At 37.9% G+C, this 15,949-nt stretch overlaps 1 protein-coding gene across 1 annotated transcript in view; it reads right to left on the bottom strand.

Annotated features, from left to right (window-relative positions):
* Window positions 1-1,686: 1,686 nt before the first annotated feature.
* Window positions 1,687-15,949, bottom strand: part of strbp (spermatid perinuclear RNA binding protein) — a 184,875-nt gene continuing 170,612 nt past the window's right edge. The window contains exon 19 of the mRNA XM_069888815.1: window positions 1,687-1,736. Within this exon, the coding sequence (XP_069744916.1) occupies window positions 1,717-1,736 (20 nt within the window). The 3' untranslated portion in view covers window positions 1,687-1,716. The remainder of the gene's footprint in view (window positions 1,737-15,949) is intronic.

Raw genomic sequence — 15,949 nt, 5'->3', positions numbered from 1 at the left:
GAAAGTGGGGGTTAGCTGCCTCCTTAAAGCCACTGGAATCTTTGTGCTGTTGGGTAGGGACAGTTACACCCAGCAAGGACAGAGGTACATTCTTCCATGACAGATAGGTGCACCACTTGCAGAGAAGATGGAGAGGGTGGTGATACTTCGAGCTAGCTCCTGATGGAAGACTTCTGACCAGAAATATAAACTCGGGCTGCTAACCTGCTGGGTATTTCCAGCAATCTCTGCTCTCACCTGACATGAGATGTTGTGGGTTTGGGAAGTGCGGTCCCGAATTGCAATTTCTGGTTGACACCTTGGCAGCAGTTCAGCTATAAATCAGCTCGAGGTTATCAAGAAATAATTCATCACCATTATCACATCCCTTCTGCCAATGTGCTCTCCTAACCTCTGTCATTGAGTACAATTCTCATCAAAGTTCACAAGCACCTTACTCCTGCCTTCTCAGTCCTGAGATCTGTGGTGATTATGTAACACCACAAAGCTGTAGAGAGAATGACTAATGTCTTGGTCAATGGATAGCCAATTCCAGTGAATTTAACCCAAGTACACCCTGTGGATGAACATGTGTTGAAAAATATGGTGCTGATGATCTTCAGTATCCCGCTTGAATTCTAGTCAGGAGATCTCAGCTCAGCAGGGACATCCAACTCCAGTGACATCAGTGACCACTGATAGCATTGCATTGATACAGGTTCTATCTAGAAGATGGAATCTTAAGATCAAGAATAGAACTGGTATCAGAGCAAGAAGAGAACTCTCAATATCTGACCAATGTGGTGTCTTATCTAATGTCACCAAAAATAAATGATCTGGTCATATATCTCATTACCGCATTGAAGGAAATTTCAAATTGACTGTCATATTTCCTTACCACAGTGACGCAATTTTATTGCTTGGCCGCGAAATAACATCCTGAGCCACATGGTATTAGAGGAACACAAATAAACACTTTATTAACTATCACATGCTAACAGCATAACCTTTCAAACAAATTGTCAACCATCACCCTTCCCACAGCTATTTTCAGGCAGAATGTACAAAAGTTTGAAGATCAGCACCTGCAGGCTAAAAAACATTTTCTTTCTAACAGCTTAACAGGCTCTTGAACTTCCCTGTATGAGCCAAACCCTAAAAGATCGGTCTGCATTATTCAAACACCATTTTTTTCTTGCACTAACTGCAACGGTGGATATTTTTTTATTTAATGTTCATATTTCTTGTCTCATTGACATGGATATACTGTAGAGAGGAACCAAATTTCTTTCTTAATACAGCTCCACAGGTTCATAAGTTACACCAAAAACAATAAATCAAAGTACTTGGCCACAATACCTTAAAACAGAAAGATAATAAAAATAAAAGGAAAGATAAGTAAATATTCAGACACACCTGTTAGTCTGTTTGTAAAACCCTTCTCACTCTGTGAGGTATTTCATGATGAATAAAATTTAAAACAATAGGCACTAATTTTCATATTACAACTGTTATTGTATTTAAATAAAGATTAATATAAAAATAAAAATCACAAACTGAAAAAAAAATGAGACAGGGAAAGGTGAAAAATTCTCAAACATCCGGAATAAAGGAAATGAGTACTTTTACGGCAAATAATTTGGCAAAAGAACTATGTACAAAAAAAAACTTACCGTCTGAAGGTGCAGAAATCTGTTTGCATTTTCTCATCAGTGTGACTGGACGATCTGTTCATTTCTATGTGTGGAGACCTCTCCCTAATGATTGTAACATTGTTGGTTATTTTAGATCCCCCCAGTTTATCGAGTTGAATCTTTTGTTTTTACGTGATTAAAACCAGAATATTTATGGAGAAGCATACCTGAAAGTTGTTACAATTCCATTTTAAAAATTATTTCTGCTTTTTTTCCCCCCTGCATCTGCTACTGCTTCCTTTATGCCATTCTTCATAAACATCAGTCAAAACACTTGTCAACTCATGGAACATTTAACATAGCCATGCAATTCTTGAGCAACAGATGCCATTAGCAATTTTAGTTAAATAACACTGTTCTTTCCTTTGAAAAAAACAGCTTTGATGTGTTCACAGCAGGTGACCCTCAACGGGAGACTTCAAACTCAATCTGCATTTAAATTTAATATAATCTTTCTTAGTTTTGGAACATTTGTAGATCGCCTACAGGTGACAATTACAGCAGGCACAAAAGGAGCAAGGGATTTTTTTAATGCAAGTAAACAATCTGATCTTTTGCCTGACACTCCAATTGTAATTTTGTGCCAATTTAGTCACATTCCACTGACAGCAATAGTTAACCCATGAAATACGGGGTAATACCCATTTTATACCCAATATTCTCAAGGTTATTGTTAGTTATTGTCCTGGCTACTGTTCTAATTGTTAACATTTTGTACAACACTTCAATGTAGCACACCTGGCTCGATGGGCCATGTGACCTGCTCCTGATCTGTATGTTGAACACATTTTCAACAGTCAGCATAAAAATCATCAAGCTTTTCAATATGGCACAACTCATCAATTCCTTTTATTATCTTGTTCACCGGTCGCCTGGCGTTAATTTTGTGCACATTTTGCAACAATCAACCCAGTCATGTATAAGATCACATATTTCTCTCTGAACAGATTGAGGCAAAATCATCAGGCAATTGATTGGTAAGAAGCAGGAAATTTGCAAAGACTTTGAAGAAGACCGCAGAGCCCACCTCACTGACAAAAGGCAAAGGAGGAAAAACCCAACACCCAACCCCAACCAACCAATTTCCCCTGCAACCGCTGCAATCGTGTCTGCCTGTCCCGCATCAGACTTGTCAGCCACAAACGAGCCTGCAGCTGACGTGGACTTTTTACCCCCTCCATAAATCTTCGTCCGCGAAGCCAAGCCAAAGAAAGAAAAAGATTATAAACTTAATTTCAGGGTGCATTCAATATCCTTGAGCCTTGAGAATAATTTAATGTTGTATGTACTTTTGGAGAAAATGTTGGAACTTGATTACAATAGCTAAGGAAACACACAGATGTGCCATGATGATAAAATGGAAGAAAAATGTTTTCCTCTCAATGAGACAGAATAATGAAACTTAAGTTCAGCATTTGGTTTTTAAACGTAGAGGATACAACATTGTTGTTGAATATACAGATCAACACCAAATAATAATTCATGCAACATATCCATTATTCAAAAAAAGGAGAACAAGAACCAAGAAACTTCACCTTAAAGTATTTATTATAAAAGCACACACAATATTGTTTAAAATGCAGTGAAAGTTCCAGTGTCATCTTCCTGAAATTTTTGAAAATTTAGAACAAAATAATAGTATTCAAATAGTCATTGTTGTGCATTTGTTGGGATTCTTTACATCATAAGATCAATTATTTCCACGTAATTCTGGAACACGGAAACAATCATAAAGCAGAATGAGTTTTTTAATACAGATACTTAGCAAAATTTATTTTTATTTAACTATCTTTTTGGGAAAAAAAGTCTTTAGTGGATGTCAAATTACTTCAAGTCAAATGCAATGAATGTTCGAATAATGGAAAGTCATGCCTAATTCAATCCATAAAAGTGAATCCATAAAATCATCAATTTAATGAAGATACAGGAAACTGCAGATGGTGGGAATCTGGAACACAAAACAAACTGCTGAAGGAACTGTGCAGGTCAAGTAGCATCCGTGGTGGGGTGGGGGGGGGGGGGGGTTAATTGTTGATGTTTTGGGTTGAGAACCTGCATATATATTTCAATATATTCCTTATTAAGCATTAATATTTCAAGATCTAAATCCTTATCTGCAACCTATTACAATCTGTTCAATTGCCTTCAGTGAAGTTAGATATCAAAGCTGTTAACACTGCATGGGGGAATTAAATGACTGGAGTTGTTGTCTCCTTGAGTGGCGTGGTGCAGAGGTCAGAAATTTTCCCAGACCTGAAACATTAACTCTGCTTGCTTTCCATAAATGATGCTCAATCTGTATTTTTAAAATGTTAAGGATACAGCTAGCAGCCAAACTTGACCTGTATTTGTGTAATCATGAAGATGGATGTCATTTTAAGTTATTACTTTTGGCAAGCTTTGTCATTGCAGTGAGAGCAGTTTTAGGAATCACGAGAATTAATAGGATATGCTAATTGCTGTCCTCACTACAATCTGTTCAGTTGATTCTCAAAGTCAAGTGAGGAAGAAAGGACTTTGCATTCTGGAATCACAGCACATAGGTATTTTTAGCCATGTTTAATGTTACCTGAATTTTCTACCGAGCTCAGTGGAGGCAGCATATTATACTCTCAACATGTTACATGAGCATAACAGAGAAAATATAGAAAATCTCAAATAAACAATTAAACATGCAATGTTAAAAATAAAGCAAGTGGGTTAACTTGAACCACCTACTTCATCGCTAGTTCACTAATGATATTTACTAATGAAGTGAGCAGTGAAGCCAAAATGTGGGTATATTTTCACAGCCTTGGGATCTTGTATTATGAAGAGTGGAGAAAAATTATCCCAAAGTATTAAGTAATTCAGCACATACAATTGTTATAATGTTTGAGACATTGACAGATTATGAGCTGAAAGTAGCAAATACAACTTTTACTTAAAAATGAACCATAGAACATTACAGTAAAGAAACAGGCCCATTCGACGTTTCTAGTCTGTGCTGAACCATTTCTTTTGCTTCGTCCCACTGACCTGCACCCAGTCCACAGCCCTCCGTACCTCTCCCATCCATGTCCCTGTCCAAATTCCTCTTAAATGTTAAAATTGAGTCTGCATTCACCACCTCAGCTGGCAGCTCATTTCACACTCCCACCACTCTGTGAAAAGACATTCCCCCTAAATCTTTCCCCTTTCACTCTTAACCCATGTCCTCTGGTTTGTATCTTACCTACCCTCAGTGGAAAAAAGCCTACCTACATTTACTCTGTCTACCTCCCTCATAATTTTAAATACCTCTATCAAATCTCCCCTCATTCTTCTACGCTCCAGGGAATGAAGTCCTAACCTGTTTATCTTATCCCTGAAACTCAGTTCCTGAAGTCCGGGCACATCCTAGCAAACCTTCTCTGCACTCTTTCTATGTTTCCTGTAGTTAGGTAATCAAAACGGCACTCAATACTCCAAATCTGGAATCACCAATGTCTTAATGCAACTTTAATATAACATCCCAACTCCTGTACTCAATACTTTGATTTATGAAGGCTCTTAATTCTGGAACTCTGGGACAAATTGCTGAAATCAATATTGAGGAGAAGATGGGAGATTGTATTAACTGGTGAAATGACAGTAATCAAATAAGTTATTATTTAAGAAGGTATCCCATGAGGAAGACTACTGCACAGGTTCAAGACGAGGATCACTGGGTCGAATTCTGCCCAGTCCTCTTGCACGCACCCCGACCATTCCCCATACTATTGCAATGGCTTCACCTTGATGGTCCTGTGGGTGCAGATGCAATACAGACACTGCTTTGTCACTGTCATGCCCAGAGAAGTGGTCCATGCCTTAGGCAGTGAATCCTACACCTGGAACACATGTGGCCATTTGACCTTTTGTTGCTTCCAAAGGCTTATGAAGACAAATGATTCTGATGCTTTGAGTGCAAAGATTCAGAATCATTAAAACAGTAACATAAAAATGATTTAAAGATAATACATTTGGTTAAGATTGTATTCAGGTGATTGAAATTAATTTAAAAACATCAGTAAAGAAAGAAGGCAGCATTGATTCTTTCATTCCAGGTTGACAGTTGCATTTTATAGAATGCTAAACTGAGGGGCTGGATCTGAAGTTCATTTACTCCTCAGCTGTAACATCCGAGAGGGAGGCAAGTTGTGCCTCTGGCTTCTTCCTGACTTCCTCACTGTGATAACCAGGTATAGAAGTTAGATGTGTGTGTTGACAAGAAACACATAAGCCAACTAGAGGAGAGGCCATACTGGATCTAGTACTGGGTAATTAATCTGGCCAGGTGACAGATCTCCTGGTCAGTAAAAGTAAGCACAAATCTCCGACCTTTAGCATAGCTATGGACAAGGATAGGAGTTGACAAAATGGTAGTGTTGAATGGGGAAGGGCTAATTATGATGGGATTAGGCAGGAATGTGGGAGTGTAAAGTGGGACATGTATTCAGGGAAAAGCAGTGAATGTTTAGGGACTACAGGTGGGATTCTGGACAGGTTTGATCCATTGAGACAAGGAAAAATTGTGGGGTAAGAGGACCATGGTTGACAAAAGTGGTGAGACAGGTAATTAGAGGAAGAAAAATTTAGGAAGGGCTCATGAGAATTATATAGTGGCCAGGAAAGAACTGAAGAAAGCACTTGGGAGAGGTAGAAGGGAGCACGAGAAGGCCTTAGTAAGTAGGATTAAGGAAAACTGGATGGCGTTCTCTGGATTCATGAAGAATAAAGGACGATGAAAGAGAATGTAGGGGCACTTCATGATAGAGGAGGCAACATGCCTGGAGGCAGAGGAGGTCCTCAATGAACACCTGGCTTCAGTGTTCACCAGAGAGAGGGACTTTGGTCTATGTGAGGTCAGTATCAAACAGGTTTATGTGCTGGAGCATCACAGTACAGGTCCTTCAGTCTTCGATGTTGTGTTAACCCATATATTCCTTTTTTTTAAAAAAAAGTACTAAACCTTTCCTACCCAGTAACCCTCTATTTTTCTTGTGCCTGTCTTAGAGTCCATGAAATGCCCCTAATGTTTCAGCCTTCACCACCATCACTGACAAGGCCTTCCAGGCACCACAACTCTCAGCATGAAAAAACTAACCCCGATGTCTCCCCAAACTTCCCTCCCTTCATTTTGTACATATGTCCTCTAGTGTTTGCTATTCATGCCCCGACAAGCAGGGGCTTCTCATAATCTTGTAGATCTCTATCAAGTCTCCTCTCATCCTTCCAAAGAGAAAGGTCCCAGCTCTACTAACCTTGCCTCATAAAACTTGTTTTCTAATCCAGGCAACATCTTGGTAAATCACCTTTGCACCCTCTCCAAAGCTTCCACATCCTTCCTGTAATGAGGTGATCAGAACTGAACATAATACTCCAAGTGGGGTCTTACCAAAGATTTGTAAAGTTGAAACATGACCTCTCTACTCTTGAACCCAATCCCTCTATTAATGAAGCCCAGTATCCCATAGGCCTTCTTAACTGTCCTATCAATTGTGCGGCGATTTTGAGGGATGTATGGATTTGAACCCCAAGGTCCCTCTGTTCATCCACACTCTTAAGTAACTGACCATTAACCTTGTACTCGGCTTTCTGGCTAGTCCTTCCAAAATGCATCACCTCAGCCACTTCTCCACCCAACTCTGCATCCTGTCTATATCCTCTTATAACCTTTGACAACCTTCAGCTCCATCCACAACTCCTCCATCTATCATATAATCCGCAAACACTGACCCATCCTTCTGCCTCCTCATCCAGGCCATTTATAAAAATCACAAAGAGCAGGGGTCCCAGAACGGATCCTTGTGGAACTCCACTAGTCACTGACCTCCAGGCAGAATACTTACCTTCCACTACTACTCTCTGCTTTCTACATGCAAGCCAAAAGTTTATCCATCCAGCCAAGGTTCCATGGATGCGATTCCTCATGACTTTCTGAACCAGTCTCTCATGGGGGACCTTGTTAAATGCATCGCTAAAATCCATGTAGACCACATCTAGGGCCTTACCCTCATCAATTTCTTTTGTTACATTGTCAAAAAACTCTTTTAGGCTCATGAGGTACGACCTTCCATTTACAAAGTCATGCTGACCATCCTTAAGTAGACTGTACTTGGGGAGGGGGGAAATGTCACCTGATGCCTTAGGATCGACACATAGGCTCCTGATTCCCATGGGAAATTAATTTAAAAGTTTTAAATAAGTTTTGTTTAAAGTTAAAGCATTTTTAGTGTACAGGTATTGTTAGGTCTGCTTTGTTCATGAATGAGTGAGACAAACACCAGGCTGAGTCGAAATCAGGGTTCTTTGTTCTTTATTACCGGATTGTAACACTTGCGACCAACCATGTTAGTCGGAGAATGCATTCTGCCGTTATCAGCAAAATGGTGATTTTTTATACCCTTGGATACATGCTTAGAACATCATCATATCATTACTTGTCCAATGACTAAAACTGTTGCTATCCTTTCCCTGCTAGCTTCCTGCCTCTCAATCCATCAATGTCTCTCTTATATTGTAAGTACAAGGATGCATTTACATCTTGTTACAGCCCTGTACATTCCCATCTCATGATGTTTTACCTAACAGGAGTACAAGGACACCTCCCCTTCTTGTTACTGCCCTGTACAGGGTAACTCCCTACACATTCCCATCTCATGATGTTTTACCTTACAGTATTTAAACCTCACTTTACTCCTACGATATCTCCAAAAGAAGAAAAGTGATCACGAAGACATTGGGAACCTGACGGGAAGACAATAAGAATAAAGAACATGGACCCACCTTTTTTTTTTTTTTTAAATGTTAAACAGTATCGATTTTACTATTTTTCTTAATCAACAATGTAACATTTACCTCAGACGGAGGTTGGACTCCGACAAGAGTGAACCTATACTCGACATGCTAACACACATGATTATACACGCTATAAAAAGGGACTCTTACACACACCTGATTCCCTTACCAACAGGTGTGGCTCTCTGCAAGTACTGATCTTTTGCAGTACTATGGCTCAAGTTCCGTGCAGTACACACCTTACCTGTGACACTTCCAGCCATGTCCACAGTAGCATCCTGGGGTGGACTGATATCCAGGGCTTGGACCATGAGGCAGAGAGAAAGAATGTGCTGTGCATTGGTGTTATATACAGTACTAATCTGTGCTTCTAGCCAATCATGATCCTAAATGAATTAAATTAGCCAATAGCTGGATCCAACCTTGATTTTTTTTTTTTTTTAATTTTTTATTTTTCACACCATAAATCACAATAGCCATGATATACACTTTTTCTTTTCCACACATTTACAGTGACTTTTTCTCCCTCCCCCCTCCCTCCTCCCAAGCCACCCCCCCACCCCCCCCCCTCTCATCCATTTTAGGTATACAATCTAGGTTGCATTAATTCAGTTAGACAATGTTGTCATTCAACAGAAATACACCAGAAATTCTACTGAGTCCATTCTTTTCTTTTCTTCTCCTTCCATCAACTTAGGTAATGTTTGTTCCCGGTAGGTTTTCGCTATTGTATTTAATGTAAGGCTCCCATACTTGTTCGAATATTTCAATATTATTTCTTAAACTATATGTTATTTTTTCTAATGGAATACATTTATTCATTTCTATATACCATTGTTGTATTTTCAAATTATCTTCCAATTTCCAGGTTGACATAATACATTTTTTTGCTACGGCTAGGGCTATCTTGACAAATCTTTTTTGTGCATCTTCCAAGTCAATTCCAAATTCTTTATTTTTTATGTTACTTAGGAGAAAGATCTCTGGATTCTTTGGTATATTGTTTTCTGTTATTTTATTTAATATCTGATTGAGATCATCCCAAAATTTTTCTACTCTCTCACATGTCCAGATTGCATGAATTGTTGTTCCCCTTTCTTTTTTACATCGAAAACATCTATCAGATACTGTTGGGTCCCATTTATTTAACTTTTGCGGTGTAATGTTTAGTCTGTGTAACCAATTATATTGTATCATACGCAGCCTCGTATTTATTGTATTTCTCATCGTTCCAGAGCATAACTTCTCCCATGTTTCCTTTTTTATCTTTATATTTAAATCTTGTTCCCATTTTTGTTTAGTTTTACCATTTGTTTCCTCATTCTCCTTTTCTTGCAGTTTAATATACATATTTTTTATAAATCTTTTGATTAACATTGTATCTGTAATCACATATTCAAGGTTACTTCCCTCTGGTAAACTCAAGTTGTTTCCTAATTTATCTTTCAAGTAGGATCTCAGTTGGTAATATGCCAGCGCTGTATCTCCAGTTATATTGTACTTATCTCTCATTTGTTCAAAGGATAAGAATCTACTTCCTGAAAAACAATTTTCTATTCTTTTAATCCCTTTTTTTTCCCATTTTCTAAAGGCAAGGTTGTCTATTGTAAAAGGGAGTAGCTTATTTTGCGTCAATATTAGTTTTGGTATTTGGTAATTTATTTTATTTCTTTCTACATGAATCTTCTTCCATATATTGAGGAGATGGTGTAATACTGGAGAAGTTCTATGTTGTACCAATTTTTCGTCCCATTTATATAATATGTGTTCAGGTATCTTTTCCCCTATTTTATCTAATTCTAGTCTCGTCCAGTCTGGTTTTTCCCTTGTTTGATAAAAATCTGATAGGTACCTTAATTGTGCGGCTCTATAATAATTTTTGAAGTTTGGCAATTGTAAGCCTCCTTGTTTATACCATTCTGTTAATTTATCTAGTGCTATCCTCGGTTTCCCCCCTCTCCATAAAAATCTCCTTATTATTTTCTTTAACTCTTTGAAGAATTTTTCTGTCAGTTGTATTGGCAATGCCTGAAATAAGTATAGTATCCTTGGAAAAATGTTCATTTTAATACAGTTTATCCTTCCTATCAGTGTTAGTGGTAGCTCTTTCCAATGCTCTAAATCGTCCTGTAATTTTTTCATTAGTGGATTGTAATTGAGTTTATATAATTGGCCTAGATTTTTGTTTATTTGCACACCTAGGTATCTTATTGCCTGCGTTTGCCATCTGAATGGGGATTCCTCCTTAAATTTTGAGAAATCCGCGTTATTCATAGGCATTGCTTCACTTTTATTTACGTTTATCTTGTATCCCGACACTTCTCCATATTCCTTCAATTTCTTATATAGTTCTTTTATTGATAGTTCTGGTTCTGTTAAGTACACTATCACATCATCCGCAAACAGACTGATTTTATATTCCCTGTCTTTTATTTTTATTCCTTTTATATTATTATCTCTTCTTATCGATTCTGCTAGTGGTTCTATAGCTAGCGCAAACAATAATGGTGATAGTGGGCATCCCTGCCGCGTTGACCTGCTTAAGTTAAATTGCTTTGATACATGTCCATTTACTGTCACTTTCGCTAACGGTCCCTTATATAATGCTTTAATCCAATTAATATACTTCTCCGGTAAACTGAATTTTTGCAATACTTTGAACAAGTAATTCCATTCTACTCTGTCGAAGGCCTTCTCTGCGTCTAAAGCAACTGCTACTGCCGGTGCTTTATTTCCTTCTACTGCATGAATTAAGTTAATAAATTTACAAATATTGTCTGTTGTGCGTCTTTTTTTGATAAATCCAGTTTGGTCTAAATTTACCATTTTCGGTACCTGTTCTGCTAATCTGTTCGCTAATAGTTTAGCTATTATCTTATAATCTGTGTTTAGCAGAGATATTGGTCTATATGACGCTGGTGAGAGTGGATCTTTCCCTTGTTTTAGTATCACTGTAATTATTGCTGTTTTACATGAATCTGGTAAGTTTTGTGTCTCATCAATCTGGTTGATTACATCCAGGAGGGGCGGTATTATTAGGTCTTTAAATGTTTTGTAGAATTCTATTGGGAGTCCATCCTCTCCTGGTGTCTTATTATTTGGTAAATTTTTTATTATCTCTTGTATTTCTACTGTTCCAAATGGTTCTGTTAATTTATTTTGTTCCTCTATTTGTAGTTTTGGTAGTTCAATTTTAGTCAAAAATTCATCTATTTTCCCTTCTTTCCCTTCGTTTTCGGTTCGGTATAATTGTTCATAGAATTCTCTGAAGTTTTCCTTAATTTCTTTTGGATTATATGTAATTTGTTTGTCTTTTTTCCTTGTTGCCAATACCATTTTCTTAGTTTGCTCTGTCTTAAGCTGCCATGCTAAGATTTTGTGTGTTTTTTCACCTAGTTCATAATATTTCTGTTTTGTCTTCATTATATTCTTCCCCACCTTATATGTTTGTAATGTTTCATATTTTATTTTTTTATCCGCCAATTCTCTTCTTTTGGTTGTATCTTCCTTTATTGCTAATTTTTTTTCTATGTTTATTATTTCCCTTTCCAACTGCTCTATTTCCTGGTTATAGTCCTTCTTCATCTTGGTTGCATAACTTATTATTTGCCCTCTAATGAATGCTTTCATTGCGTCCCATAGTATAAACTTATCTTCCACTGATTCCGTATTTACTTCAAAGTACATTTTTAATTGTTTTTCAATAAATTCTCTAAAATCCTGTCTTTTAAGTAGCATGGGGTTTAATCTCCATCTATACATTCTTGGAGGGATGTCCTCTAGCTCTATTGCCAATAACAGGGGTGAGTGGTCCGATAATAGTCTAGCTTTATATTCCGTTTTCCTAACTCTCCCTTGAATGTGGGCTGATAACAGGAATAGGTCTATCCTTGAGTATGTTTTATGTCTAGTCGAGTAGTATGAGTATTCCTTTTCTTTTGGGTTTTGTTTCCTCCATATGTCCACAAGTTTCATTTCTTGCATTGATTTAATTATAAATTTGGTTACTTTGTTCTTCCTGTTAATTTTTTTCCCCGTTTTATCCATATTTGGATCCAAATTCAGATTGAAATCCCCTCCTATTAGTATGTTCCCTTGCGTATTAGCTACCTTCAAAAAGATATCTTGCATAAACTTTTGATCTTCTTCGTTAGGTGAATATATATTAAGTAGATTCCAAAGCTCTGTATATATCTGACATTTTATCATAACATATCTCCCTGCTGGATCTATTATTTCCTCTTCTATTTTAAATGGCACATTTTTGCTAATTAATATAGCCACTCCTCCTCTTGCTTTTGAATTATACGATGCTGCTGTTACATGTCCTACCCAATCTCTCTTTAATTTCTTGTGCTCCAATTCAGTTAAGTGTGTTTCTTGGACAAATGCTATATCTATTTTTTCCTTTTTCAGTAAATTTAGTAGTTTCTTCCTTTTAATTTGGTTATGTATTCCATTAATATTTAGAGTCATATAGTTCAGCGTAGCCATTTTATATTTTGTTTATCTTCTCTTTCCGTTTTTCCATCATTACCTTTCCTCCTTTTCCATTTCTGTTTTCTTATTTTCAACTCTTTACCAGACAACATTCCTACAACATCCAACATTTTCCTTATTCTCCTATTTCTATCTTCTTTATCCCCAATCTCCCCTTCCCCTCCTGAGTTGCCCTTTATCCCTTGTCGGACAACCACATCTCCCCTCTCCATTTGGATTTGCGAATCCACTCGCAAGCGTCAACTGATTTTGCAGTGACCGCTCTTTTCCCCCACCCAGCCCCCCCCAGAAAAGATTTCGCTTTTTATATGTCACAAAGGTCACTCTTTTAATTCCCTCCTTATTCTCTCTATTCCATTACCTTCTCTTATTAATTCTTGTCTATACTCTCTATGTTTTCCTCTAATTACAGATACTTTCACATATGCCCATTGTCTCTATTCACTCTTATACCTCTTTACCCGCATACATATCAATCGTGGTCATTTTTACCCTCCTTACCCTTCTTCATCCCTCAGTCTATTTTTGTCTTTACCCACATACATATCAATCGTGATAATTTTTGCTCTCATTACCCGTCTTCATCCCTCAGTCTATTTTTGTAATTGTTCTGCAAATTTTCGTGCTTCTTCTGGATCCGAGAATAGTCTGTTTTGTTGTCCTGGAATAAATATTTTCAATACCGCAGGATGCTTCAGTGTAAATTTATATCCTTTCTTCCATAAAATCGCTTTTGCTGTATTGAACTCTTTTCTCTTCTTTAGGAGTTCAAAGCTTATATCTGGATAAATGAAGATTTTTTGCCCTTTATACTCCAGTGGTTTGTTGCCCTCTCTTACTTTTTCCATTGTCTTCTCCAGTACCTTTTCTCTTGTAGTATATCTTAGGAATTTTACTACAATAGTTCTTGGTTTTTGTTGTGGTTGTGGTTTAGGGGCCAATGCTCTATGTGCCCTTTCTATTTCCATTTCTTGCTGTAGTTCTGGACATCCTAGGGCCTTAGGGATCCATTCTTTTATAAACTCCCTCATATTCTTGCCTTCTTCATCTTCCTTAAGGCCCACTATCTTTATGTTATTTCTTCGGTTATAATTTTCCATTATATCTATTTTTTGGGCTAGTAATTCTTGTGTCCCTTTAGTTTTTTTATTAGATTCCTCCAATTTCTTTTTTAAGTCTTCTACCTCCATTTCTGCTGCTATTGCCCGTTCTTCCATCTTGTCCATTTTTTTCCCCATTTCTGTTAAGGTCATATACATTTTATTTATTTTCTCTTCTGTGTTGTTTATTCTTCTTCTTAAATCATTGAATTCCTGTGTTTGCCATTCTTTAAATGACTCCATGTATCCTCTAACAAGAGCAAGTATATCCTTTACCTTGCCTTTCCCTTTATCTATTTCACTGTACTCTTCCTCTTCTTCTTCCTCTGGGTTGACCATCTGTTGTTTCTTTGCTGCCCTTTCCTCCTCTTCTTTCTTGTTTCCATTGTCTTCTGTGGTCTCTTCTTGCTGCAGGTGTTCTGCAGCTGTCGTTGCCGGCTGTGGAGATCGACTCCCCAGCTGGTCCCCCCTCCCGTCGGTGTGTTTTTTTGCATGCGCATCGCGCATGCGCGAGGAGTCGCGCATGCGCGGTTGCGCACTTTTACTCGGCTCTGTGAGCCATTGTTGTAGTTCTTTTTCTACCGACCTGAGGTAGTGGGGCCCTCTCTCCACAGCGGGCCTCTTCGGACAGGTAAGGCCTTCACCTTTTTCCTCCGTTGTCTTCTCTTCCTCTCTTCTTTCCGTTGATTTTGATTTTTCTCCTTTTGTCTCCATCTTCTTTCCACCTTTATACTCACTTTTCTTTAACTTGTATTTCTGTGCCTTTGTATTTTCTCTTGTTTTTCCCGACTTTTCTGGAGAGGGCTGGAGTTCACCGTCCGGCCACTACTCCATCACGTGACTCCTCTCCAACATGGACCCACCTTGATGATGAAGCAGGGCACTGGACTTCGTTCTGCCTCCCGACCTGGTGAGCTGCTGGAGGAGACCCCTGTCAGTGCCTCCCCACCGCTAGAGCGGAGAGATGGCGTCAGTGGAGTACCCACAGGTGAACACATGCAGTGCGATGAAACCCAAGGCACTACTGGGAGTGCAGCAGCCCCTTGGAGAAAAGTCAGGGAACTCTACTTCTGCACAGGAGGAGGAAGAATCGTGCTCAAGAGAAAGCTCTTCAGCTGAAGATGAGGAAGAAGGGACACACGAAGAGTAGGTAATGGAAATTAAATTTGGTTCTTCTATTAAGATAGAGGACTTATCCATAATGCTAATGGTACAATTTAAAGAAATAAAAGGGGAAATGAGAGAAGGAAGATAAGACTGAGATTAAAGCTGAAATTAAGGAGATGAAAGAAGAAACGGATAAAATATTAGATGTGGTCAATAAAATGAAGAAAAAATTAAAGAAAATGGAAGAAACAATTACTAGAGTGCAGGATGATGTACAACATATTGAAGACTGGGTGACTAATGTGAAAGATACAACTACTGGTTTAATTACAGTAAATGAAAAACTTTCTGATAACGTGGATATTTTGGAGAATTTTAACAGAAGAAATAATGTTAAAATAGTGGGTCTGTCGGAAGGGAAAGAAGGCCCATATATGATTAATTTCTTTCAACATTGGATTCCTGAATCCATTAATCTGAGAAAGAACAAAGTTGTCCTTAGTCCTCAGCTTTATTTATTTTAGCAATTGAACCTTTAGCTGAATTTATTAGACAAAATTCTAAGATTAAGATTTCAATCTCTGCTCGACCCATTCTCTCCATCAGGTCTTCAACAATCTCTTTTCCTTTGGTAATTTGCTCCATCATATCTCTCATCTCCGTTTCAAAACCTGAATCAGTTACTCAAATTCTCCATTTTTTCCAGGATGATGTTCAATTTTTTTTTTGAAAATTTTATTTATAGTTTTACAGACTCATATTAACCAA

Source organism: Narcine bancroftii, chromosome 1 (genome assembly GCF_036971445.1).
Source record: "Narcine bancroftii isolate sNarBan1 chromosome 1, sNarBan1.hap1, whole genome shotgun sequence".
Classification (NCBI taxonomy): Eukaryota; Metazoa; Chordata; class Chondrichthyes; order Torpediniformes; family Narcinidae; genus Narcine; species Narcine bancroftii.
The sequence above is the reverse complement of the archived record's forward strand: the minus strand, read 5'-3'. Positions and strand labels throughout refer to the sequence as shown.